Source organism: Myodes glareolus, chromosome 9 (genome assembly GCF_982192425.1).
Source record: "Myodes glareolus chromosome 9, mMyoGla1.1, whole genome shotgun sequence".
NCBI lineage: Eukaryota > Metazoa > Chordata > Mammalia > Rodentia > Cricetidae > Myodes > Myodes glareolus.
The window spans coordinates 25,291,849-25,319,490 of NC_142034.1; the positions used below are offsets into that span (position 1 = coordinate 25,291,849).

At 54.1% G+C, this 27,642-nt stretch overlaps 1 protein-coding gene across 5 annotated transcripts in view; it reads right to left on the bottom strand.

Moving 5' to 3' along the window:
* The window catches only part of Arhgap23 (Rho GTPase activating protein 23), an 81,578-nt gene that overhangs the window by 41,770 nt on the left and 12,166 nt on the right, over positions 1–27,642 (bottom strand). For 3 of the 5 annotated variants that reach the window (XM_087910042.1, XM_087910041.1, XM_087910045.1), the window contains exons 2-10: positions 11,041–11,202; positions 8,775–8,832; positions 6,855–6,950; positions 6,542–6,620; positions 6,385–6,439; positions 2,596–3,754; positions 1,116–1,271; positions 793–904; positions 615–672 (exon numbers count right to left, since the gene is read on the bottom strand). In XM_087910042.1, coding sequence (XP_087766168.1) covers positions 615–672; positions 793–904; positions 1,116–1,271; positions 2,596–3,754; positions 6,385–6,439; positions 6,542–6,620; positions 6,855–6,950; positions 8,775–8,832; positions 11,041–11,202 — 1,935 coding nt within the window. Of the gene's footprint in view, positions 1–614; positions 673–792; positions 905–1,115; positions 1,272–2,595; positions 3,755–4,760; positions 4,954–6,384; positions 6,440–6,541; positions 6,621–6,854; positions 6,951–8,774; positions 8,833–11,040; positions 11,203–14,635; positions 15,051–27,642 lie in introns of those variants that run through there. The other 2 variants (XM_087910043.1, XM_087910044.1) reach the window with 2 other exon arrangements.

The following is a 27,642-nucleotide window of genomic DNA, read 5'->3' on the forward strand; positions in this document are numbered from 1 at the left end:
GATCTGCCAGCAGAATGCTTGCCTCCTCATGCTGGGAAAAGCCAACCCGGGGCCTTCCCTCAGTTTTACAGCCTTGAAGGAATTGAGGAAACAGAGGAAGCGATTGTGGCAATAAGGAGTTAAGTAAACAGGGGAAGTGGGAACATCAACAGAGACCAAAGTAGTGATGGAACAGGTAGTCAAGCCCACCAGGAGTTAAACAGGAAGTGATGTGTCAACAGGAATCCAGCCTCAGAGCTGGCACATCCAGGGAGAGTTCAGTAAGCTGAGGAAGTGATAAAGAGGAGCCAGGCGGCCATGGCTGTGTCTCTAAGGTGCTAAAAGACACGTGCATGATGCATGCGAGGAAAGTGCACAGAGACAGACAGGAAGCAGCAGCCGTGGGGGTGTGGTTCAGAGCAAGTCTCAGGGGGCCCTACAGAAGCACAACTGTGGCACAGGGTTCCTAGCACTCAGGAGGCTGAGGCAGGAAGGTCACAAGCTGGAGACCAGTCTGGACTCAAACCCTGTCTTCAAGGTCTACCAAGACCCTGTCCTAAGAAGACCAAAGGCTGGAGAGACGGCTCCGTGGTTAAGAGCACTGGCTCAAATGCACACACGTTTTGCTGGCTTACCCCATCGGTGAAGAAGCTCCGCAGCATCCGTAGGCTGGGCACCCGGTTGGGAAGGCGCCTGGGAAGCAAAGACCCAAGATGAGGGCTGTGGGTGGCCCTCGTTCTCGTCACCCACCTGAACCCATGGCCCAACCTAAGAGAGCAGAAACTACCCCACCCCAGACAGACAGGGCCTCACCGGAGCACTCGGCCCTCATCCCGGAAGGTGTTGAGTCCGTCATCACAGGACTTGGAACGCTCTGTAGTGATGGCCAGAAGGTAGGAGGAGCGGCGGCCTGCCTTGATGCTGCCTGAAAAGGTGCCCACACAAGGTCTCAGAATTAGCAAGAAGCAGGTTGGGAGCTACCCTAGGAGCCCTCCCTTCTGGTCGGGGTCAGGAGTGGGATCTCCCATGGGGTCCCAGAAGAAGCAAAAACCACCTGAAAGCAAACCACCATTGGGCAGAAGACCCACAGGGACCAGGCAGCAGGGGAGGGGCTGGCACAGGGTAGAGATACTCACTGCAGTCCTGGGAGTAATGGCGGCTGAGGGCAAAGGTGAAGGTTGGTGAGGATGGGCTAGTGCCCAAGACAGGGGCTGAGTTCATAGCACTGGAGACCACCGCAGAGGCAGGGACATGCTTGGCTTGGAGGTCAATGCTGGGGCTGGTGGGCTCATCTGCCAGCAGAGGGAGGAAGGTGTGAGGGACACAGGCTGCTTCAGTACCCCAGTCTCATCAGGCTTTGGGCAAACAAGCTGCAAACCTTTCCGCTCCTCCTCACTAGGGCATTTCCGGCAACATGCCCACTCCCCACGGGACCTCGCCCACCAGAATGTGGCAGGGGAGTACATCCTCTTAGCAGGGGCTGAGCCTCCCGATGCATCAAGGGCACTGAGGAGTGGGACTCTAAAACACAGACAGCACTCTACCAGACTGGTGGCTCAGGACAAGCATTATGTCTTCGCCGCAGACGGGAGCAGCTGACAGTGGCTCGGCCAGAATTTACTGAAACAGGGTTGTACCCCCCACTGCAGGCTGCTGATGGCTTCACACCATCCTGTTGGAACTTCTTCCTCAATTCCCAGGCCCGCTCAGCTCCAAACTCAGTCCCAGGTCTTAAGCCCAACATCACCATCTTACACTCCAGGCTTTCTCTAAAGGCCCCAGCCCAGCCCAGCCTGCATCCGCACAGCCCCAATCCTTTTCTTATCCTTTCTGCACTCCATCTCCAGTACAGAGATCAGGCACTACCCTCCAGGCCAGTGCTGGAGATCACTCCAGAGAGCTGGGGTCACCCTCGCCTCGCTGCCTTTTTGCCTCTCCCACTCTACAGGCAGTCACCACAGCCTCCTCTGTTCTTCGGGTGAAATCCAAGCTTGGCCCTGGACGGGAAGGACCACATGGCCCGGAAGAGCACTCTGCCTCTCTCTCTGCAGGCTCTGCATGGTTCCATCTTTCTCTCTGAACACTCTTCCTCCATCTACCTTGAATCCTTAACCAAGTTTTTTTTTTTTCAATATTCCCAGTGCCGGCCACACCCATTTAGGCCACAGAGCCCTTCCCCGTCCACAGAGCCTGTCCATGTACTTTCTGTCTGCCCGTCCACTCACTCAGGGAAGTCAGAAGCCTCGCACAGTGCCTGACGTAAGTATTTGTTGGAGAAATGTAGGCCAAGTGGGAAAAACAAAGAATGAAAGACACAAAGGGTAGAAGGAAGAAGAGGAGGAAGGAAGGAAAGAGGAAAGTTAAGAGTGACGAATGAATGAACAAGGGAAGGCAAAAAGGAAAGATGAAAGATGGATGAAGAAGGGAAGGAGGGAGGGAGGGAGGGAAGGAGGGAGGAAAAGTTGGAGGGGAAGATGAATGGAAGTGGGAGAAGAATGGACAGACCCAGATGATCCTATCGGCGCACAGCCCAGTCATGGGCACAGTAGACAGGTAGTGGGGACACAAAAGGACAGAGACGAAGAGCCTTAGCCAGCTGCTCGGAACACCACTCACCAATGAAGGGGATAGAAGCCAGAGAGTCTTCTGTAGTGGCCAAAGGGGCCACTTTCCTGCCTGGGCGTTCCCCTCTGGCCTCTGGCTCTGGGGACTCATCACCAAATCCAAGGTTCATCTGCCTTGCAGGGGTCAGCTGGACCTTGCGACCCGTTGGAGGCTTCTGCCTCAGGACCACCTCATCACGGTGATCCTCTGCAGGAGGTTCCAGGGTTCGGGTGCTAGGTTCTGGCCGGACGACTCTAGGTGGTTCAGAGGCCTCTGGTGGGAATGGTGCAGGAGATTGGGCCAAGTTGAAGGAGGGAAGTCCTCCAAAAGGTGAGTCCCGGAAGGAAAGAGCATGCAGGAGACCAGTTCGGCGCTGGAATGATGGGCTATAGCTCCGATACCCAATGTACCCGACGTCATCTAGACCCTGCAGGCCAGATGAAGGAGGGGCCTGGGGCCCTGACAGGTCCCGAGAAGGGCAAGCAGAGGTGCGGGCAGATGGACGTTGGGGAGCCCAACCACAGCGTTCAAGGCGCGGTGACACCAGTGCTCCTGGCCCCAGTGCTTCAGCAGAGCGGGTAGCCCGGCTCAGGTAATCGTCTGAGCGAGCTCGGTGCCAACCCTCCTGGCCCAGCTGGCTCAAGGCATCCTGGGAGGTGGAGCAGGGCCATGGGTGGTGGGTAGTCACATCCTCCAGCCGGTCCTGGGAGGCACTGCGGGCCCGTGGTGGCATGGCTGGGCACCGTCTCTCCCCCGCCCTGCGGGGTATTTGATTTGACAGCCAGTGTGACAGAGCCTGCTGGCACTCCAGTCTGCTGGGAAGCACCCGGCTGCCGGGCTCTGGAAAGGCACGGGGAGTCCGGGACTCTGAAGGGAGGTGGGGAAAGGCACCAGGGCTTGGGCGGGGCTGGCTCATCCCCAATAAAGAGTTGTCCAGGTGGGCACGGGTGGCAGATGGGACACAGGCCCCTGGGTCACTCCAGGCAGCAGGACTCCGGGGATCCGTGGGTAGTGCTGAGCCAGGCTCAGGCACCATAGTGGCCCAGGCAGAGGCCCGGGCTGGCGGGGCATAGGTCTTCCGTGGGTAGCAGAGCGGAGGTGGTTCTGGGATGCTGCGGGCCTCTCCAGAATACGGCTCGTTGCCCTTCAGGTAGGCATCCTGGGAGTAGGCCTGGCCGGAAACAGAGGCATAGAAGCATGACCAGACTGGACTCAGAAGAGAAATGAGAGAGCCCTAAAATACCAAAGTCCTCAGCAGGGAATGAAAGAGAGATGATTAAGTAAGGGCATCCTGAGTAGATGAGGGTATGCTCCAGGGAGAGTCCTGAGGAAGGACAAAGAAATAAGAATCTCAATCTCTCTCTCTCTCTCTCTCTCTCTCTCTCAACAGTCAGATTTCTCTAAGACTTATAACAAGGACAGCCTTTAGTCACAAGCATTCCAACATCTGTTCGCTAGGGTCCTCCCCCATTCTGTCCTCTACCGCCTACTGTTCCTTTATGCCCAGCGATGCCCACAGCCCCTGGAGTGCTAGGGAAATGGACAGAAAACTGCCAAGGTGAAAGAAAACAGTAGAAAGCTGGCTAAGGGGTGTGTCCAAGAAGGGGTGGTCTGAGGGTGGGCAGAGGCTGGAAGAGCCCACTGCCCCTTCAATATAGGGTGGTGTAAGCCAGGGCCTAGGGCTTGAGCCTTGGGGTGAAGAACATGACCGTCTCTTGCTCCCCAGAAGTGGGCTTAGAGAAGGGGCTGGACTGACTAAGGGGCCTCGGGCCACCTCGGGCCACCCCTAGGCCTGGAATTTGGCACTGGCTGCTAAAGCTGACGCTGCATTGCTGAGGAGTGACAGGGCTGGCGCCCAGGCTCAGCCAAAAAAGGAGGCAGCCCCCCAGGGACAGCAGTCTTGTGTCCCTGACCCAGCCCAGCGCTAGATGAGCTGAGGGGGCCTGTCTCAGGATGTAGAAGCAAAAGGGTGGGAGGGTGAGCCCAGACACACACACATACTACACCACATCACAGACAACAAGATACACACCCTGACACACACAGCACACACAATGAGATACACAAATAACTACCCCTCCAGTCGCAAACACAAACATCATGTGACAAGGACCAGCTAACCACACCCCCGAACACTCGGCCCCTCCAGCCTGGCATACTGGGCCAGCAACACATACCTCTCCCTCCTGCCATCCTGCCGGCTCCCGGAGCTCCCAGCATCACGGTGGCGGAGGCAGCATCCCGCCAACCCGTGCCTGCTACCCTGCGCTGCCTCCCACCACAGCCCCTGCCCTGCTGGTTTGGGTCCCTCAGTCCCCTCAGTCAGCCCTTCCTGAAGCTCCCCCTCTCCACCACCCGGCTCTCTGTCGGCTGCCTGGCGGTAGGAGGAGGGAGGATGGGTGTGGAGGGGACTTGCCGCGTCGGTGGTGGCGTCAGCAACTGCCGCCGCCCGATTGGCCTCCAGCCTTGGCTCCCAACCACAGGAATGCCTGGGCCCCACCCTCTGGCTGCCTGGAGATGGCAGGGTAGTGGAAGCTACCAGATGTTGACATCTGGGGCTGGCAGCCCACTTGGGTTTAGGTCTGGCAGAATTCAAGGCTGCTGCCCTTGCCACCCCTTTGACACGAGATCTGGACTGAGCCAGGGTACCCCAGGGACATGTCCTGCTACTCTCTCATAGTGGCCTTGCCTCAAGTCTGGCATACAGGCAAACTCTTTAACTCTTGGGGTGAGCCATCCCCTCCAGTCTTTCCTCTTCATCTCCAGGAAGACCAATGGGACTTTTGAGGTCAGGAATGGAGGTTCCCAGAGAGGCATCATGCCAAGTGTGGCCCTGTCATTACAGTGACACAGCCACAGCCAAAGTCAGCACAGCAGCTATGAGTCTCTGGGGCTTGGCCCTCAGCCATCCTCTGAGGGGCAGTGACCTAAGGAGCAAGCAAGCTGGCATCTTGGTAGGATTCAGGAGACTGAGAACAGGGCATGAGGCAAAGGGGAGGGAGTGTTCCAGGCTCCAGATACAGGGCTTTGGGTTTGTTTCACACAATACATGTGTGGCATTCTCCACATCATGTTCTGAGCATGCTGAGGCACTGGGGGTGATGGGTTCAGAGTTTAGATACCCATGGGCCTGAACTTAGGATCCCGCGATATCACTAAGCACAGGTACCCGAGAGGGGCTGCCGCACGCTGAGGCAGCTGCGGGCAGCACTGCAATAACATGCCAGTGTGTGTCTACGTCACGGAACCTCAGAATCCAGATGTGTGCGGCGTTTGTGTTACAAGCCCAAGGTGCAAGTCAGACGGCTGTGAGATCTTGCCGTGTGCTACACAGGCATTGTGGTACACTGACACGGAGGGGGAGCCATGGTGACATTGAAACAGACAGGTCTGTTCGTCTGGGCCTGCAATGCGTGTGCGTCTTCTATGGAGCTGAGTCACACCGTGCTGTGGATGAGTGTTCTGATCTGTACTAAGTCGTGTCTGTGACGGCGGGATGTGGTGCTCTCTGGTGTGTGCATCTACAGAGCCGTGCTCGCTCAGGCCAAGTGGGCAGGGGGTACAGGGAGCAGGCACCTCTCACAGGAGCAAACAAGAACATGCCAGGCTGGCAGGGCCCACTGAGCCACCCTTTCAGATACCCTGGCAGGAATTTTGCCTACCAAGGCCAGCACCTCTTGTCTCCCTAGCACAGAGCAGCCCTGAGTGAAGCAAGAAGCAGCCCCAGCCCAGGGATGGGCCTGGAAACCCCAGTTGAGCAGTGTCAGGCTATTTCCTTCTCTTTTCTCCCAAGGGACTCACCAGCTGGAGGATGTCCTCATCCTTGGGCATGATGGAGAGCTCCAGGGTGTCATCGCTGCAGAGACAGGAGAGAGTCAACCCAGGGGCGACAGGGGCTGGGGGACAGGGAGCCAGTAGCAGGGCCCAGGTTGAGGAAGGAAGAAGGTTGGCTGCTCACCTGTTCTGGATCAGACCTATGACTTGGGAGTATGTCTTCCCAACAACGCTCTCCCCATTCACCTTCACGAGCCGGTCTCCTAGGGACAAGGAGTGGGACCACATGTCAGAGTCCAAAGCAGGGAGTGGAGGATACCCCTGGACCACACGTCAGAGTTCAAAGCAGGTGTGGAGGCTACCCCTGGACCACATGTCAGGGTCCAAAGCAGGGGTGGAGGCTACCCCTGGATAAAGCATGAATGACAGTGATAGGAGAGGAACCCAACCCACTGAGAAGGAAAGGGAGGGAGCCCCAGAGGAGTGGGCAGGCCTACCTGTGCGAAGCCCTGCCCTATGAGCGGGGCCACCATCCTTCACATTCTTCACAAAGATGGTGTCCATGGGCTCCAGGCGGTGCCGGTGGGAGGGTCCTGGTGGGCATCAGTCAGGTTAGCTGGGCATGGCTGCTGAAGGCCACACCCATGTATAGCTATCCATACAAGGGACACACTCAGAGGATGATCACACACAGATACAAGCATGCAATGACCATGCTTTCACAGGACCTATGTCCACAGCCACACAAGGTCCCACAACAGGAGAAGGACACATAAAGAGCTGCCCACAGCCATGAGGGCATGTTCTGTACTAGAAGTCACGCTACACAATATGTACACACAGTCCTTGCCCTTCCAGAGTTCTCTATCACGCAGACATCACAAACAATGCATAAGACGCAGGGAGGGCGCCATACAGGAGGCCCCCATGGGGCTGACAAGATGGTGGGGAAAGGCATCTGCATGGTCTGAATTCAGTCCCTGAAACCCACGTAAAGGTGGAAGCAGAGAGCTAACACCACCAAGTCGTCCTCTGATCTCCACACACTAGGCACGGGACATGCATTCTCCGGCATTATCCCGAGCACACACACTGATGATGCTCAAAAAGAGGCCCTAATCTGGACTGGAGAGGTGGGTCAGAGGTCAGAGCACGGGCTGCTCTGGAACGGGGTATGGGTTTGGTTCCCAGCACACATGTAGTAGCTCACAACTGCCTGTGACTCGTGTTCCAGGGCATCTGGTGCCCTCATCTAACGTATGTGGACTCCTGCACATACACGGTGCACAAAGATACATGTACCCAGGCACATACAAACATAAAATACTCTTTTAAATGCACTTGATTTTTTTACATTTAAATTTTTTTTTTTTAAAGGTACAAGCTTGGCGAGACTTCACATGTATGGAGAGAGGACGGATCACAGGACCAGAGAGAAACCCAATATTCTTCCACTCTTCTTCCTTCTCCTGGGTCAAGGACTCCAGGCAGAAGTATGAGAGCCCTGGGATGTTGGGATGAGCACAGGATGGATACTAACTCCATCACTTGCCAACAAGACTCCCTCACTGGAACCTGTGCTGAGACAGTGGGCTCTTTCTCCTCTAGTGGCATGGGGACTCAGGAGGATCATGTCCCCGTGGCTGCCCACAGGCAGAGGCTGGGCAGGGCAATGGCACGAAGACTAAGGAGGATCGCGTCCCCACGGTGCCCACAGAGACAGGGCAGGAGAGCTGCCTGTCTGGGAACGTCCGCTTTAACACTTGGGGAGCTTGAGAGCCAGCAAAGGACTCTTAAAATAGCAAAGGTAGGCCAAGCAGTGGTGGCACACTCTTTTAATCCCAACAATTGGGAAGCAGAGGCAGGCCAATCTCTCTGAATTCAAGGCCAGTCTGGTCTACAGAGTGAGTCCAGAACAGCCAAAGCTACACAGAAAAACCCTGATTCAAAAAAACAAACAAACAAAAAGATAGCAAAGGTAACAGCAAGGCAAGTTAGGCTCACATTGAGGACATACCTTAGGGTCCCACTATTCCTTTCGGGTCCTCACTGTCCACTGTCTCCACCCACAAGATGAACCCATGCTCAGGACACCCCAACCCTGATGCGCAGATCCTGCAGCCTTAGCCTAGACTTTGTTCTGGGGGAAAGTAGAGGGAGGGAGGAACCAGATGGGGATCTGTCACTCAGAGTACTCAGTATCAGATGGCTGTGGGAGGGACAGGCCCATAGGAAGACAACGGTGAGAGGGGGAAATGGGGAGGAGAACAGAGAGAGAGAGAGGAGGAGATGCCTGGAGCTAGTCTACCAGGAGCCAAGAAGAGAAAGACTAGAGGTGTGGACAAGAAGAGGGTGGGGCCCACTGGAGTGCGGGAGAGAAACTGAAGCCCTGCCCCACCCCGGCTCCACCCCCTTACCTCCTCCTCCTCCTCCTCCTCCTCCTCTTCCTCGGCCACGGCCTCCATTCTCTTCCTCCTGCAGGGAACAGAGAGATGGGTGTGGCACCTGTTCAGCCCCCAGCAGCAGCAGCAGCAGCCTGCTGAGATCTCCACTCTAACCCTTGTCTCCTTCCAACCAGCCAACAGCAAGAAGGCTAGAGAGTTGTCAGAGTCTGGCTCAGAACAAATGTCCACTAAATATATACACCCTATTCTCAGACGTGCCAGTCCCACCACACTAGCATCCCAGGCTTCCAAGAACATCCAATCTACCAGAAATTTATGCTCTCTTCCCCTAGGGAGAAGGTCCCTTGTAACCCAAGGGAGGAGGTCCCCAACACACATGCAGAGGACCCAGGAGGACAAAGATAAGTAGCCTGACAAGTGTAGACAGGGCTATCTCTCTCACAGAATGTGCTGGGAGGTCCGATTAGCAAGGGGGATGGGTGCACACTTAGGCCTGGATATGCTGAGCTAACATCAGCAAGTGGCGAAGTCAGACTAAAGCATTCTGGTCTAAAAGGAAAGAAAAAGCGGCCAGGAAAGGTTCTTTGATAAGCAGAAGTAGGTGTCAGACAAGGTGCAGGATTCTTGAAGTTACCTACAGTGGTGAGGGGGAGCTGCTAGGAGGGTCAGGGATCCATCCCGGTGAGGGTACTGGTTATTGGAGAAGAACCAGAGAACAGAGACAGGCTGAGCCAGTGGGTGTTACATATGAGTTGACAGGACATTCAGGGTCACATTGTTCAGCCATTCAACAGCAGAACCAGGACCCAAACTCAGGACTCGCTGGCGACCCAGTCAGGTCAAGGTGCACCAGGAAGGTTGCTGGGTGCTGCTGGATTTCCCATGGGAGGTGCATGCCCACTGATGGGCGCTGACAGCATGGACAGTGAGTGGCAGAGGCAAACATGCATGTGGACGGCTAAGCTCACTGCAGGCTCCCCGGCAGAGAACTCTGGCCTCCTACTGCCTCAGGATGAGAACATCTCTCAGTCCAGAGCAGATTCTAGAAAGGGAGGGAGCAATCCTGGCTTGTCTTGCCCCAGAGTTGCCCAGTGACCCATGAGAAAGCGAGCCCAGCACGCGAGAGCACAGCCTCTGTCACTGCCACTCCTCCACAGTGTCCTAAGAGAAGGTGGCAGGAGCTAGAAAGAAGGAAGAGTAGGACCAGGGGTTCCAGGAGTGAGGGGGCTGGTGCCCTTGGTTACCCGAGGCTTAGGCATAGCCATAGCCAATGACAGTGATGACCCTAGTATCAAAGATTCATATACATGTGAACATCGCAAAGCATGTGACAGACATATACACACACCATAGCCTGCAGACACTACACACACACCGATGCAAGCAGGCAAACATAGGTGCAGAGGCATACAGAGAAACCTAATGCTTTGGTTGTGTGGCAGGTGGGGTCAAGGTACCCAAGCAGTAATCCCCCAGCAGTTGTGTAGGCTGATCCAGCCCTGGGGGAAGGAGAGAGAGGGGTTCATTGACTGTACTAGAAATTTGTCTCCTCTGTAGGAAGGGAGGTTGGGAGCCCCATTGCTGCCTAGCTGCCCTCCTGTCTTCCACACCCTTTGCTTTCAGGGACTCTCTCTCCAAGTGGTGGCCTTGTGAGAAGTTCTGGCTCTATGATTCAGAGTCTGAGGTATCTGTATTAAGGATGGAAAAGCTCTTAGGGGTCAAGGAAAAGTAGCCTTCAGGAGAAACCGAGTCACAGAGTGGTGAGATGGCTCTAAATCCACAGTGACCAAATCCACAACAACACAGGATTGAGTTAGGACTAAGACCCGGGGGCCCTTGGACCCCTCCCCCGGGACTCTTTCCAGCAAATAAGGGGGATCCCTGAAAAGGTGACTCAGGTCAAGAACCAGTGGACAAGTGAACAAGGAGCCCATTACCCAAAATGATCATTCCCTTTCCAGAGACCGTGTGTGTATGTGTGTGTGTGTGTGTGTGTGTGTGTGTGTGTGTCACACTCACACATGCAGCTCTGCACATACTGACTTCTCACCTCTGCACCCCCTGGCAAGACCCAGTCCAGAAAAGTTAGGGAGTTTGTCCACAGTCACGGAGCAAGAGTATTAGGCAAAGCTCCCCTCTCTCTGTGGTTCTGAAGGAGCCAGGCCGGATCCCTACAGTAACTCCTGTGACAGGTAGCTAGAATAGGCCAACTAGCTTCTCTCTCCCATCGAGCTCCCCCCTCCCACACAGTGGCCAGGCACTGGCAAGCTGGACATACCTTCAGGCTGCAGTGCACAGCTGACTCCGGTGGGTACACAATGAAGTGACGCAGGGTGAAACCAAAGCCATCCTGGAGATTTTTGCGCAGCAGCAGTGTCCTGGGCCCCTGCCAGGGGAGGGGGCGTCCAGAAGAGCACCCATCTCGTGGGCCCAGGGGAAGCTGCAGGAGCAAAGGGAAAAAGGTGAATGAGCATCGTGTAGCCTATGCTCACGGCTCTGCACCTGCCGCCAGCTGCCCAGAGCCTAGGACCTGACAGGACCACCAACATCTTCAGCCACAAGGGCCCAGGTACCTTTGGGGTCCTGATCCCTTCACCCCCTTCACCGTTCCCCTCCTTTCTCACTCTTCGAAGCCTGACAGCTTCCTCCCTCTGAGCTTTCCCTTTAGTCTCCTCACGGCACCATTGCCTCCCTGGAAATTGAACCAGAACACTCTTGGTGTGCCAGGCACTGCACACACAGCTTTTCTGCACAGAAAGTTGTGCGTACAACTTGCACATCCCCACACATACACTGACATGCATGAATACACTGACACACACAACTTATGTAGACAGAACATAACATAAACACAGGAACACAAACAAATATGTACACATAAGCCAGACAGTGGTGGCACATGCCTATCACTCCAGCACTCAGGAGGCAGAAGCAGGTGGATCTCTGAGTTCAAGGCCAGCCTGGTCTGCAGAGTGAGTTCCAGGACAGCCAAGGCTACATAGAGAAACTCCATTCCGAAAAAACAATTAATTAATTAATTAATTAATTGATAAATGATAAAAGTAAAAATAGCAGACGTGCACACAGGCAGACTCACAGAACCATATGTAGGCACCAAGCAGGCACACTGGCAGGGCACAGGTGTGTAAACCAGTCTTGTATCCACACAGCACAGAGAGAGCCACATATCTGCATACACTGGCACACACATGCACTCTCCAACAGCATGGGATCAAAAGCCTCAACTGGACATCAGACCACTAAAGTGACTTGCTGAGGTTGCAAAGCTCAGACCAAAGGCCAGGCTGGTTCACCAGGAAGGCCGATGGGAGATACTGCCCTCTGTGCATCCTGTCAGAATACTTGGGATTCCCCTAGATGACATGGCAGGTCATCCAAAGAAAAAAGCTGAGAGGGCCCATCCAGGACCACATCTAGGGCAGGAGGCAAGGGGTGACGGAGAGAGAAGACTGTCTTGAACATCTCTGGACACTGAAATAAACAGCAGTAACAAGTATGAGATGAATCGTATGCAGAGAGGCTGACAGAAAAGATGGGTCCCTGGGGGACAGGCCGTAAGAAAAGCAAGAACCCTTCAACAAAGCCCCAAATCCCCACAGCCACTGGGCAGCCTGAGTTAGCTAGCACTTGCCTCTGCCCTCAGGAAGCCAAAAGCTTTTCACCAGCCCCTTGTTCCTCCTTGGCCCTGGCAGGAACCAGAAGAGATGGGTGGCCCAGGACTGGCATGGACAGTGAAAGCCCATCAGACCTGGTGTAAGGAGCTCCCACTGTGTGGGGAAGTTGCCCTTCTGCTAGCTAAGAGGCCCAGCTGAGAAACTGTCCACCCCTGGTCAACAGAGGGAGAGCACAGCCAGGAGGCTTAGCTGCCATCCAGCAGGTTTAGCAGAGAGAGCAGAGTCTCGAATCTCAATAAATAAAAGGAAAACGAGACGTACAAAAGGTTTGCGGACTGTAGTCTTGGGGAGCAGAGCCAGGTGGAGGACACAAATCAGCCAAATGAGGGTCCAGAAAAGGAGACATTCCATAGCCTGAAGAAAACAGGTTAGATCCTAAACTCTCCATCCCCAGAAGGGTCCAAGCAAGACCTAGACTACTCCTGGTCCCAGTCCTTAGCAGGGCCCTAATGATGTCCCCTCAGTTCCGTCCCCCTTGTGATTACACCCTGGCCTGATTACCTTCCAGCACCCTACATTCACATTCACAGGGTCCAAGGAGCCTGGAGAACATTCATGGAAATTCCTTGAGCTTCGAACACACCCCTCCTTGATTTCCTTGATAGGAAAGATGATCTCATGGGTCCCCAGTGCCTCTCCCACAGAAATCCCTGCTCCCCCACCAGTGTGGGCTGCCCTCCTTCGCACTCCCACCCAGGCTCAGAGCTGAGGGTGTTTGCAGGGCCCATTGTTTTGCTGGTGCCCTGGATTAAGGTTTAAGCCACCAGCTGCCCCAGTGATGAGAAGCGGCTGGGACAGGTCTCCACATGTTCCCCTCCCCTCCCCCTACACACACAGCCTCCCTAGAGCTGCCAGCTGCCTGGGGGTGCCACTCCCTGAGGGGACCTGCTTGTAATCCAGGACAGTGGGTATGCCTTCCTCCCACTGGTCTCTCCTCACCCCAGCACAACAGCCCCCCTTCTTACTTATCTACGCCTCTCCACTCACTCTCTTCTTTCCAGGTCCTGTCTTCCACTCCTTCCAATTCAATTTGTCTCTTGAGAATGTCAGTCACCCCCCCCCACCACCACCACCACCACCATAGCCCTATCAGAGGAGACTCCACAGATGCAGTCAGGGCTGGCTGCTCCCCTGTGGGAAGCTCTTTCAGACTTAGCCTCATGCTAACCTTACATGCAGGTTTCTGCTCCTCCCCTCTGACCTGAGACAACACTGAGTCTAGCTCTCCTCTTGAGGGCGGGAGAGGTGTAAGGTACAGAAACAGACCAGCATTGACAACTAGAGGGACAGTGAAGTGCACCTCTGCTCCCTGACACAGGCACACAGACAGGGGACAGAGAGGTGCCACAGGCATCGTTAATTAAGCCCTCCTGACTGGAATCTATTTGTAAATACTCTCACCCTCTTGTCTGAAAACAGAGACATCCAGAAACATCAGCTGTGGTTAAAGAAGGGCCAACAGCTTAGGGAACACATCAGGCAGAAGGGGACACTCGATGGACTGGCTACATCTGTATGACACCCCCCCATCCCACCCCAGCATAAAGAGGTCATAGCAGAGAACACTGTATTGAGACTGGGCATGGCGCCCACTGTGACTCACGCCTACCAGCCCGGCAGATCCCCGAACATCAGAAACACTGCCCCCAGTCGGGCCACTGCCGGCCCTGGGAATCACCCAATGCCTGCTGGGGGGCCATTCTGCCACCTCAACTTCCTCTGACCACTAAGAAACGCTTATTGCCTCTGTGTCAGCGACCCTGCTGATAGGAAAGAAGACAGGAGAACAGAGTGGCGCCCACTGTTCGGGTTAGTGACCCAGTGCCTAGCTCTCACTGGGTCTCTGCCAACCTAGATTCCTAGATATGCTAGCCAGTGACTCCTCCAGTCATCAGCCCCCTTTCCATCCTTCCACTGCCTGTTAACTAGGAGGGCTGAGTCCACAGGTGCCATTACCCAGACTCCAGGTTCCATCCAGAGCCCTTGGGAGCCCTTGGGAAAGCTCCCACGCAAACGCTGCCACCTCACTCTGACTCTCATCCTGCTCTCTCACACACACCACTTACTTGCAAGGATGTCGTCTGGGAATGCAGGACGCTCTCAGCTCAAAAGTGGGTAACCCTAGCACCCACAACCCCTGACATCCAGCTCCCGCCCGGCTCCAAAGCTGTTGCTCACCCTGGCCGGACGCAGCCCGAGTGCTTGGCGGTCGCTGTGGCTCAGACAGGGCAGCCAGAGGCAGCGCGGCTCCGGGGCGCTGCAGTCCACACCGACGGCGCGCTCCCAGCGCCAGCCCCCGACGCCCGCATGCTCCACGCGCCACACGGCGCTGCCCACTGGCGCGGCCTGCGGGATCCCCCGAGCGCAGCCACCGTCGCGGCCCCAGCGCGCACCGGGCCTGGTCTCTGGAGCGGGACGCGCTGTGCGGGACTCCGCGGCTCGGCGCCCGGCGGGGGACGTCCTCGGACCCCCGCGCGGCTGGCGGAGCCCAGGAGTCCCAGTTCGCCCCCCAGAGCCGCGGGCTCGTGGCCCAGAGGCCCCGAGGGGGCGGCCGGCCCGCGCGGACGGCGGCAGGACTGCTGGAGTGGGGCCGCGCCTCCCGCGCCGCCCGGGTGAAGGCGCCCGCCCGAGCCCGGCAGGGACACGCCGGCAAGTCGCTGGGACAGACGCCTCCCCCTCCGGGGCGGCCCCGGCGCCGCGCCAGCCCACCCTCCGCCCCACGCCAGAGGCTTCGAGCGGTCTCTGCTCAGGCACAGCACACACCGACCACACCATGCAAACACAAGGACTCACACTGCCGGGCGATCACACTATGGGCCCATTGGCTCCACATTCCTGCAGCAACATGTACTAGCTGTGTGCCTCACAGCACCCTCTCCACTTGTCCCCCGGAAACACACTGTACTCACAGACCCTCAGTGTGGTTATTACACCTTTGGACATCATCCCAGGCAAACATCCCTACCCCACGGGGAACACATACAAGCACAGCCCCTGATGGTATGCCGGATCCTTTCAGACCCCACAGAGATGCCCATTGAACCACATACAAGCAGGCTGGCCACACGCACACTGCTCAGCATGTGCTTGCCTCAGGACACTGTGCTCTTCAAGTGGGACTCGTACTGCCAGCCCAGAACCCCCAGGCTACAGAGACCCCACTCCAATCTCCCAAAGGAAGCCTGTTCACTCCTTTTCCACAGGACCCTTGCCCATGAACCCAGGTGTCATCAAGCTGAGAGGAGGCTCCAAGCTGTCCACTCTCCTTCTGCCCCTCCAGAATGTGAGTGAGATGGGAGCCGGCTGATCCCAGACCCCTCTCTCCCCTTTTCTGGCTCTCCAGGTCCCGTCCTTTCTGCCAGCAGAGGCAGGGCAAGCAATGCCCTGGGTGGTATGTGTTCTCCACTGTCACTCATACCCTGAGTTCCTGAAGGCATCTGTCACAACCACCAGGATAGGACAGTCTATGCACAGAGAAGGAAGTGCCCGGCAGAAGGGGACACAAGCCCAGAGGCCATCTAAGAGGGAGAGCCACAGGACTGGGTTACTTTCAAGCACTCATTTGGCCAGTCACTGTCCTCACTTGCCAGGAAGGTGGTCCATGTGAGGGGTAGCTCCAGGAGGGCACAGAAGAGGACCACAGAGAGAGGGAGTGGGTGGGCAGGATGGAGGGAAGGAAGAACACAAGAGGAAGGGTGAGGGTGAGGCCCAGGGTGGGAGGACCAGGTCAGCTAGGGAATGGGTTTGTTCTTCTGTTTCCTGTTTGCTGCTTGTGGGGCCCATGCAGGAGCTGGACCCCCACCTCCACCCTGCGGAAGCCCAACGGGAAGAGCCAGGCTGCCATGAGCTGAGTCAGGACTCCGGGAGAGCAGGAAGGGACACAGTCAGGGACACTGGGACTGAGTCTGCATTTCTCCCACTGGATGACTAGAAAATCAAGAATTCTGCATCCGATCAAGTCCTGCTCTGCCCACCTTGTCACTTCCTCCCAAGGGCCATACCTTCTTAGACCTGGTGGTCACCCCACCAAGATGTCCTCATCCACTTTGACTCTGGAGCCAAAATAGAGGGCAGACACAAAGATGTCCTTGACTCCATCAGGCCTCCTCACTAAGTCTTTCCAGCTGCCTAAGGGCCACCTTACATAACCCTGGCTGTCCTGGAACTTGAGATATAGACCAGGATAGCCCCAATCTGCCTGTCTCTGTTTTTGCCACCTATGCCAGGCTTTTTTCTTTTTTAAGTATTTATGTGTTGATAAGGACACACAAGCCAAACTTCCCTAGAAGGTCAGAGGAAAAGCTCCCAGTGTCAGCCTTTGCATTCCACGTTTTGGCTTCTACATAGACTCGGAGGGCTGGAATCTAGATCTCAGACTTGTGTGGCTAGCACCTTCCTGCCATGCTGCAAGCAGAGGTCTTACATTTAAGCAGAGGTTCTTCATTCTTGCACCCCATGGGCCTCTCATGGCTGACCAATAATGAGTGTTTGATTGAGACTTGGAGGGGTCTGCATGCTTTAGGGAGGGCAGAGGATGAGACACTGTCCAGGCTTATACAGACCTGGAAAGAGACCAGAATCTCCAGCATCCACTTCTGTCTTTTAACCTGGCAGATGCAGAGAAGACTGCCTCAGCGGAGAGACACAGAGAGATGGGGGCAGGGCATGCGTAGTGTTAGTGCACACAGTAGGGCTCCAAAGCTGGGCCACAACTAGAAACGATATTATGTCTGGGGAGTCAGCTCCCTCCGGTTTCCTCTGGGAAAGGAATGTGGGGTGGGCCCCAGAGCCCAAGGGGGAGGGGCAAGCCTGGGAAATACCAGGCGTTGCTGAGATTCTATTCCAAGCCTTCCTGCCAGTGTGTCCTCCCCCCACACCCTGCCCGCTTCCTCCCCCACTGCCGGAATCACGCACGGGCCAGCCCCTCCCAGCCCCTTAAGTGGCTCAGCTGGCAAAATCTATTCCACTTATCTTCCTAAGGGTTCCTGCCCAGGGGTTCAGGACAGCCCCCCTAAGGAAGAGTACCCAGAATTCTAAAAAGCACTTCTAACTGTGATCCTCCTCTAAGTACTAGATATCCTTGATGGGGGAGAGGGGGCAGGATATTGCTATGTGTCTCTGTTGGCATAGAACTCTGTGTACAGATCAGGCTGGCCTTGAACTCACAGTAATCCCTCTGCCTCAGCCTCCAGAACGTTGGGATTACAGGCATTTATAACCACTCCTGGCTCAGACAGAGTTCTTAATACATTATTTTGTTCTTTGTTTTTGGAGACAGGATTTCAAGGTTGGCTGTGTAGCTCAGGGTGATCTTGAACTCCTAAGTCTCTGCCTTCACCTTTCAAAGTACTGGGATTACAGATGTGCACCACCATCATACCTGGCTCTCATTAAAAAAAAAAAAAAGACTTATTTTTATTATTTTTGAATTATGTGTGTGTGTGTGAGCACATGTGTGTGCACATGAGTTCAGATCCCTAAAGGACTGGAGAGGGCACTGGCTCCCCTGGAGCTGAATACAGACAGCTGTAAGCCATTCACACGGGTGCTAGGAACCAAACTCAAGTCCTCTTGCTAAAGAGAATCTGCTCTTGGTAACTGAGTCATCTCTCCAGCTCTCACCCAAACACACTTTTTTTGAGACAGGGTCTCAATGTGTGGCTCTAACTGGCTTGGAACTCATTTTGTACAGTAGGCTAGTGTTGAATTCACAGAGATCCACCTGCCTCTGCCTTCCAAGTATCACCATGCCTGCCCCCTACCCCCGCCCTTTGCCATTTTTTAATTATAATGCTACTCAAGAGAGCGAGGATAGAGAAAGGGAAGGCCTTGATCTTGTGTCACCAGAGCTGCGGTCCAGGTCTGACCCCACCCCCAGATCCCTCTATACTACACCTTCTGGGTTACCCATTCAGAGTGGTGCCAAGGGCCAGTGTGAGATCCCTTGGAAGCTTAAGGCACACACAGTCCCTGTCAGCAGGGCCCTTCCATCAGGAATGTCTCCCAGCTCTGGAAGCCTCCAGGGTCCCACAGCAGCAGATTTAGGCCCTGCTAGCTGCTCTCACTGCCTCAGGTCAGGTAGTCCTCACACACAAAGGGGGCTCCTTACATGACATGGGGGAGGGGCTGGATGGGCTCCCAAGCTAGCCCTTGGGGATGGGGGTTCAAGAGCAGAGGAACGGAAACCTGCATAGTCTAAGCCTGGTCACCAGGAACCAGGGAAAGGGAGGAGAACTGTCCTGCAGCCCAAGGGTCAGGGACAGAAGGAGGGAAGCTGATAGCGTGGTGGAGCCTGCAACTCAGGAAGCCGGGGACAGGGCTCAAGGTCAGCCCCGCCTGCTCTTCCTTCCTTTGCTTGCTCAGCTCCTCCTCCCAGACCTTAGGTCCCAAACCACAGGTGACCAACAAGGGTCCCCACCAACAGAGGATCATCCATCTGGTCTGTCACACCACCATACACAGACCCAAAGTCACCCACAACCTCACAGACAGGGACAAATCCAGTCAGGGCTCTCCTAAGCTTGTGCGCACGTGATAAACAACTCCGGCCCACTGGCCTAGTCTCCTCCCTCCAGGGCAGTGCCTCCTGGGCCTCCTCCACCCTTTAGCCCCATTCGCATCCCAGTTCCCAGCTTCAGTAGAGCAGAGGCCCCTCCTGACATGTCCTAACAGGCCAAGTTGACAAGCAGGCCAGGTGAGCTGCAGCTCCCAACCCCTCCACTGACACACCACCACCTCCAGAAGCTTGGAGCTTGGGACCCTGTGTTGCTCCAGGCAGCTAGAACGAACGAGGTGATTCAAAAGGTCTTCCCCACCTATGCTGTCCTTCTCAGACTACTGGGCCCAGGGATGGGACGGTCAGTGGACACACCATCCATGTCCCTCTCAAAATGGGTCTCAGCCAAGGCAGAGGAAGGCTGGGGCAGGGGGCAGGGAAACACGTTCCATGCCTGACAGCCAATCTGTCCAGGAGGGACAGGGACAATCCCAGTCAGGCACATGAACCTGGCATCTTCAGTGATAAAACAGAGATGGATAGAAACTTTCACACAAACAATGTTGAGAAAATTAAGTCAACTACAGAAAGTCCTAGCTGGGTTACATGCCTGTAACCTCAACACTAGGGAGGCAGGAGGACAGTTTGGGGATAGTCTGATCTATACAGTGAATTCCAGCCCACACATGCCTATACAGTGAGACAATTTCAAAAAAGCAAAAAACAGAGTCTCAGTAGGAGCCCAGAGCACACAGTAGGAGTTTGAAAATTCAGATTTGATAACAAGACATGTAGACACTCAGCTAAGTTTGCACAAACATAGTAGCACTGCACACACTCTCAGACCTGGGCACTCCCCTGCACACACTCTCAGACCTGGGCACTCCCCTGCACACACTCTCAGACCTGGGCACTCCCCTGCACACACTGGCACCATGGCCCCTCCCACAGCTGACCCACGCCTGCCTTTTTGTTGCTGTCCTGGAATTCACTCTGTAGACCAGGTTGGCCTCGAACTCACAGAGATCTACCTGCCTCTCGAATGCTGGGATTAAAGGCATGCACCCCTTCCCCTCCCCCACTAACCCAGGTTTTTATGGGCTGAGAAACACTGCTTTCCCTCAGAGGGGAAGAGAGACCCACAGACCTGGTTTCTAGGTCCTTTGGGAATGGGCAACATGAATCCCCAGGTGGAGGCTGCTCCCAGCAGATGAGGAGCATGGAAAAGGTGCCAGGCTGGCAGGACTACCACCAAGCGGGAGAGCTGTTACCAGCCTTGGTGACGCCAAGGGACAGAGGCCCAAAGACAGAGTCTGTCCTCATGGTGGGAAATAAGCACTTATAAAAGAGGGTGAGCCTGGAGTCAGCCACAAAGTAAACACCCGGGCTATTGCCAAGGCAACCACAGGCAGTGTGGGACAGGGCCCACACAGTCCCCTCCACCCTGATCCACTCCACCCAGATGCCCCTGGGCTGTCTTAGGTCTTCTGGGTGTCCTCTCTGGCTATGCCTCCTCAAATCAAACCCAGAGAGTGAGGGCTTGTTGCCTCACAGCAATGCTGGGCTTTCTGGAAGACCTGGCCAGCATCTGTCTGTCCCAAGAGACAGGAGAAAGAGACTGCCTCAGGGTACCACAACAGCCTCCCTAAGATCGAAGGCCACTGTTTTTCAGAAATGGATTTGCTCTGGAAAGCCTTTGTCCAGGGTAGACTTTCAGAAACTACTAGGCTGGAGTGAGAGCTCAGTCAGTAAAGTGCTTGTCCTGCAAGCATGAGGACCTGAGTTCAAGCCCAAAGAAGTTAAAAAAAAAAAAAGTCCAGGTGCGACAGTGTGTGCATATGATCCAAGTGCTAGGGAAGGCAGGGAAAATGAACCCCTGGGGTTCACTGGTCAGCCAATCCAGCCTACTTGTTCAACTCTAGGAAAATGAGAGGCCCTGTCTCAAAAACAAAACAAACAAAAAAAGGTCTAAGGCTGGAGAGAGGGGTGGCTCAGGGGTTAAGAGCACTGGCTGTTCCTGCAAAGACTGCAGTTCCCACATGCAGCTCACAACCTCAGGTCCAACTCAGGATCCGATGTCCTTTTCCGGCATCCACAGTCACCAGGCACACATTAGTTGCACATACTAATACACATGAAATAAGCTGGCCAGGAACTCACTATGTAGACATAGACAGGCTGGCCTCAAACTCAGAGATCCGCCTGCCTCTGCCTCTCCAGTACCGGAACTAACAGGGTGCATCATCACACCTGGCAAATAAATAAACCTTTTAAAATAAAACAATTTTAAAAAGCGACCAGGTGTACAGTGGCCAAGGAATGGCAGCCAAAGCTGTCTCTAAACTCTGCACACATGCATACAAAGGAGTACCTAGACATACACACACATACACACACACACACACACACACATGCACATGCATACACACTTTATGACTGGAATGTTAACCTAACATTCAAGAGGTAAAAACGAGGAGATCAGAAGTTCAAGTTCATCCTCAACTACATGGTAGGTTTGAGGCCAACTTCTGGTACTTGAGACTGTGAGAGTGGGCAGGGGAAGGAGAGGATTATTTGGCTCTTAAGAAAGAATGTGGGGAAACTGAAATAGAGTGTGTGTGTGTATATATATATATATCCTATATTAAATATATATCATGTGTTATTTAATATATATAATACATATATATTTATATATATAATGCAGCTGATGTGGGGAACAGTATGGAACTTCACATACATGTTCTCAACAGCATTCTTGGCCAAGGCATGATAGCATATGACACTTTAATCACAATACCTGAGGTGCAGAGGCAGGCAGATCTCTGAGTTCAAAACCAGCCTGGTGTACATTGTGAGTTCCAAGTCAGCTAAGGCTGCATAGCAAGACTTAGTCTCAATAAAATAAAACAAAGAACATCTGTATTCTTCATAACAGCCAAGAGGTCTACAGATAAGTGAGTTAACAATATGGCACATGAGTGTGATAAGATACAGTATATCAAGCTAGGTGGTGGTGGCACAGGCCTTTATCCCAGCACTCAGGAGGCAGAGGCAGGAGGATCTCTGAGTTCGAGGCCAGAGAAAGTTTCAGAACAGCCAACAGCCAGGGTTACACAGAGAAACCCTGGCAAAAAAAAAAAATCAACCCGGAGGAATATTACTCAGTCTGAGAAAGAAATGGCGTTTTGATGCAGTATTCACAGGACATGCCTTAAAGACACGCTAAATGAACTAAGCCAGACACAAAGAGATTTGTATGGAGTGCATTTATACGTCACACTTAGGTTCCCAGAGACAGAAAGGAGAATAGTGGCTGCCAGGCCTAGCCTCCAGAGAGAAACTTGGTGCTTCAATGATTGCAGAGTTACAGTTTGAGATGGATGGTGGTAACAATGTCTATGTGACTAATGTCACAGAGCTATACACTCAAAAGTGGTTTTGTGAGGGAGAGATAGTTCCGCAGTTAAGAGCACTCACTGCTCTTCCAGAGGACCCATGTTTGGTTCCCAATGCCCACATCAGGTGGCTCACGACTGCCGGGAACTCCAGCTCTTGCCAGGACTGACACCTCTGGCCTTGCTGGGCACTTGCACTCACATGTACAGTCTACACCCCACACAGACACACAGACATGGTTTATTGTTTTGTTTTGGTTTGGTTTGGTGTTTTTTGAGATAGGGTTTCTCTCTGTAGCTTTGGAACCTATCCTGGAACTCTCTCTGTAGACCAGGCAAGTCTTGAACTCACAGAGATCCTCCTGCCTCTGCCTCCTGAGTGCTGGGATTAAAGGTGTGCATCATCACCACCTAACTGGGGGAGAATGTTAATGGCAGCTGGTATAAATTACCAGCGAGGATGCTGCATACACCTGTCCTAGAAGGCCCCTAGCCTGGCTGACCCCCGGCCTGGATAACCTTGGTTCTGAGGGACCTGGGGTTCCAGTCCACATCTTCCCAGGACTGCTGCTATTCACTTTGAGGTACTAGAGAATTTCACACAGGGAAGCTCCTGGGCTGTCAGGAACTCTGACACACACAAAAAGTCCCTGCTATTCATGGGATCCTTTCCATTGGAAACTGAACCAATGGCCTCTAACACTCTTCCAGCCTTACCCCATACAGAGGTGGTGGGACTACTGAAGAGTTCTCAGGTCAGTGTGAGGCTCCTGTCTGAGATCTAACCTTACAGAGGACACCCAGTCTGTGCTAAGCCCCAGTGAGCCTACAACCACCTGTAACACCCACACAAGAGTGTGCCCACATGGGCTCATCCCTGTCTCTGCCGGCTCCGAGGATCCTGACTACACCCTGCAGGAAGACGTTTGTTAGTGCCACAGCCAGCAGAGCCCCCTGCTGGCTCAAGCCTGCCACATCATGTCATCGCACTTGGAAATTAAAGGGACAGGTGTCATTCCAGTGGCCTGTCCCCCACCCTGCATTCTCCAGGATTCTCAGTCCCAATTGGCTGAGGCCTAACCCCTGTCCCCCTCATAAAAAAAATAAAAAATATCCCATGGGACAAATCGTGTAAAATCCTGAAGCCTCCCTCTGGTCCGGGAGTACCAAGGAGGCCTAGTTCTCTCCCCTGAAGAGACTGTGAGGCTCCAGTCATTCACGAAGGCAGGAGCTGCCTGAAGTCACTCTTCTTCAAAGTCCTCACACCCATTCCATCGCTGGACAGTTCATTTGAGACAGACTGGAAGCCCAGTGAGAGCCACCCTTCTATGCCCCTCCCCGCTTCTTCCTGTTGTCCTACCACCTGGGCAGAGACAACAGGTGCACTCACTGGTTTCTTTGAGAGCTGACGGACAGCTCAACTCCGGTCCAGCTGAGACCACATTCCCTCAGAGGGCAGGTTTCAGCAGATTCCTAACCTCTCCCGCAGGGCATGTGGGGTTCTCTGCAGGAAGAGGCTCTTAGCCTCACCTCTGAAACTACCCACCCCCTCACCTTAGCCCTGTCCAGGCTACCTCTGCATTCCTCTGTATCCTGGCCCTGTGTCTGAGCAGCACAGAAAACCTGGGGAGTTGAGGGGATGTGCAGGTTTGTAATGTCAAGTGACCTCCACTGTGCTTCTGACTATGCCAGAGTTGGGAGAGCATCTAGGTTGGGACCGCTGGTCAGAAAGGGACAGAGGGCATCTCTTATGTTCAGACCCTTGCCCTCGGTCGCCCCAGCTGCCCTCAGCCATGAACCACAAGCACAGCAGAAGTAGACGACAGGCCCTCTGCACACCTAGCACTGTGAACCTTAGTGTGCCACCCATTCTCCCTGACCCAGCCACAGCTGGATAGGGAATTTTACACTCACCCAGGGGTCACCGGGGGGGGGGTGGACAGAGGCTGGGAGAAACACCTACGTCCACCCCAGCATTCAGGAAGGGACACATTTAGCACCGGCATTCACTTTGGCCCTTTTCTAGGTAACATTAAGGTTGTCAATCAAGTTCACACGGGTTTTCGTTGCTCAGCAAAGTTATTGGAAAGGCATTCTAGGAACGGATAGGTGGGAGGTATCATCCACCCCACCCAGCCTCCCGCCCACCATTAGGGTGGACGCTGCCACCCAATGGCCAGTGAGTCAGCCCGCTCTCCACCACACCCACTCTGGGCAACTTAGTTTCCCTCCGGGAGGTCAGTCTAGGCGATAATATTTTGGCCACCAGGCCCTGGAGAACACACCTCCAGCCTCCACACACACCACACCCCCTTCCCTGTGCTCCAGTCACCCCCGGACTCTGGCCTTCTTCCAGTTCCCGTGAGCACCCTGCATGCACCCTTCCAGTCCCTGGGCCACTGCAACACACTATTTTTGGAAGGTTCTGTTGCCTTCAGCTCCCTTCCTGCTTCCCCAGCCCTCACTCCTACCAACCTTGGAGTTCCCAGCATTAACGTCTGGCAACACATCAGCTCCAGGTGGCTCAGGGGATAAAGGAACTTGCAACCAAGACTAAGGACCTGAGTTTAACCCCTGTGACCCCCAAGTTATCCTCTGGCTTTCACGTGTCCTTCCACTCCACACAAAATAAAGCTTTTTTTTTTTTTTTAAAGTCACTTCTTAACACACGTACTGCCCTGTGCTCAATGCCAGTTTGCCAGCTCTCTGGGCACCCTCTCAGGCATAAATGCTTAGGAGGCTATTTTGACCTGTATCCTCCCTTAGCCGTGAGTCCTGGGAGACCGGGACTGTGTCTGCTTTGAGGGGACAGCATGTGATCCAGGTGGGCAGCAGCGTGATGCTTCTAATGGGGGGAGAGTAAAGAATGCTCTCATTGTTGCCTGTTGTGGTGGCTCACGCCTTTAATCCTAGCACTTGGGAGACAGAGGCAATTGGATCTTTGTGAGTTCCAGGCCAGCCTGGTCTATAGAGTGAGTTCCAGGCTAGCCAGGGCTACACAGAGAGACCTGTGTCAAACAAACAAACAAAGAATGCTGTGGCCACTGGGGTGGCTACCCCTCTCCCTTGAGGGCCCAACTGGAAAAGAGGCTGCTTCATTTCTTTTTGTGGTTTGTTTTGAGACAGGGTTCCATGTAGCCCAGGTTAGCTTTAAACTATGAAGCAGCCAAGAATGACTTTAAACTTCCGGTCCTCATGCCTCTAGCCCTCAAGTATTAGGGGGAATACCGGCTTGTGCTACCACACCCACACTTCAACTTTTTGTTCTTTCTTGGTGGGAACCATGTCCAAAAGTGGGAGCACTGGAATCCGACAGGGGTAAGGGGGCAGAGCATACATGGATAGACAGGCAATCAGCTTCCATACTCTGTAGCCATGCCTTGTCTGACATTCGGTGCTCCAGCCACCAGTCCTCCTCACTGGTCTCAAACATGCTAGACACAACACTCGCCTGTCTCTCCCACAGTCCGGTCTCCTTCCCAAGACCTCTGACTGGCCTCCCCATCCTCAGAAGTCAACCTGGCAGCTGAGGGGATGGACCCAGGTCCCACAGTGTGTCAGATTTCTGCCAGGTACATCTTTCTTGGCAGATCAAGCCTAGGCTCTTAGTCACCTCATCTCATGCCTCATCACTACCAATCTCTCCCTCTAGGCCCAGAACAAAGGGACACCGGCTGTGGGGCCTTACATGCACAGGCTACCAGGAGGCAGCTGAGCCATCAGATAACTGTAGAAAGGGCTGAAGGGATAAGGAGGAAGAGCAGGGGAGGAGGGGACAAGGGAAGGCAGAGGGGTGGTCCGGCCAGACGTGAGGAGCGACAAATATGCGAAGTACGCTTGCCCCGAAGCTACAAATAATGAAGCCAGCCTGCCAGCCGGGTCGTAGTCCCCGCCCCGCCCCACGGAACAAACGGCACCGGGCTTGAAACGAGGCGAGCGCCCAAGGGGCCGAAGCCGCTCCTGCGGACGGCTGAGCCCCAAACATGATAGGCGTGGTCATGCAAATAAAAACAAGAGGTACCTCTGATTGGTGGGTCCCTGCCTATCGGAAGCTTGCGCGGAACGGTCACTCTGCCCAAGGCAGCGCCCATTAGCTGGAGCAACTGCATTTCCCAAGCCTATAGGCCCCTTAGGGTTATCATCAGTCACCAGTCACCTCAATGATGCCACGGGGCCGCTGGAGACCTCTTCGTTCCTATCCTTGCCCAAATAAGGCTCTGCCTCCTCGTGATGCCTTCCCTCGCTACCTTAGCCCCAGGTCAGCCACGCTTTCTTGGAGTTTACAAGTCTGAGCTCACAAACAGCCGAGCACTTAGGAAATGACATCTGAACCAGTCCCTGCCCCAGAGCTACGCACGTTGTTAAGCTTAAGGACCAGAGAGACAATCCGTGGCCCTACCCTGCCCCCCCTTTGTCCCCCAAACAATTCAATTTCTGAGACTAAGACAATGGGAAAGGTTATCACCCAGCGGGGCTCTGGATGGAGGGGTTGGTACAATAAATAAGGATCATAAAACCAGGGGCTCAGTCTTCACGGTGTAACCCTGGCTTCATCCTTTCCCTCTCAAAGCCTCCACCTCTTCATCTGTGAGGGGGTGTGCGGAGGACTCGACTGAATGTCTGACATCTAGGAGCTGCTCAGCAATTTTTAGTTCAGCAAGGCCCAGAGGATTTGCAAAATTAAAAGCAGTCCGATTTTATAAAGATCAAAGAGGTAGACATGTATTAAACAAAGCAGATGTGGATACAGGGTTCAAAAAAAAAATGTCTAAGCAGAGAATGCCTGTATCCCAGAATTAAGGATGGGTGTGGGGTACAAGGATCACTGAGAACTCAAGGCTTAGGAAACATATCAAGGTCCAGGAAAGCTTGGGCAACTTAGTGAGACTCTGTTTCAGAAAACTAAAACAGCCGGGGACTGGAGAGATGGCTCAGAGGTTAAGAGCACTGCCTGTTCTTCCAAAGGACCTGGGTTCGATTCCTAGGACCCATATGGCAGCTCACAACCAACTCCAGTTCCAAGGGATCCAGTTTCCCTCTTCTGACCTCCTCCGGCACCACACACACACACACACACACACACACACACACACACACACACACACACACACACACACGGTTCACAGACATACATGCAGACAAAACACCTACCTGCATGTGTAAGTAAAATAATTTTAAAAATCACACCACCACCTAAATAAATAAAGACACAAATATGAGCTCAAGCCCCAGAACCCACAAGGTAGAAGTTGAGAGCTGCCTAACTTCCACTTATGTTCTGTGGCACGCAC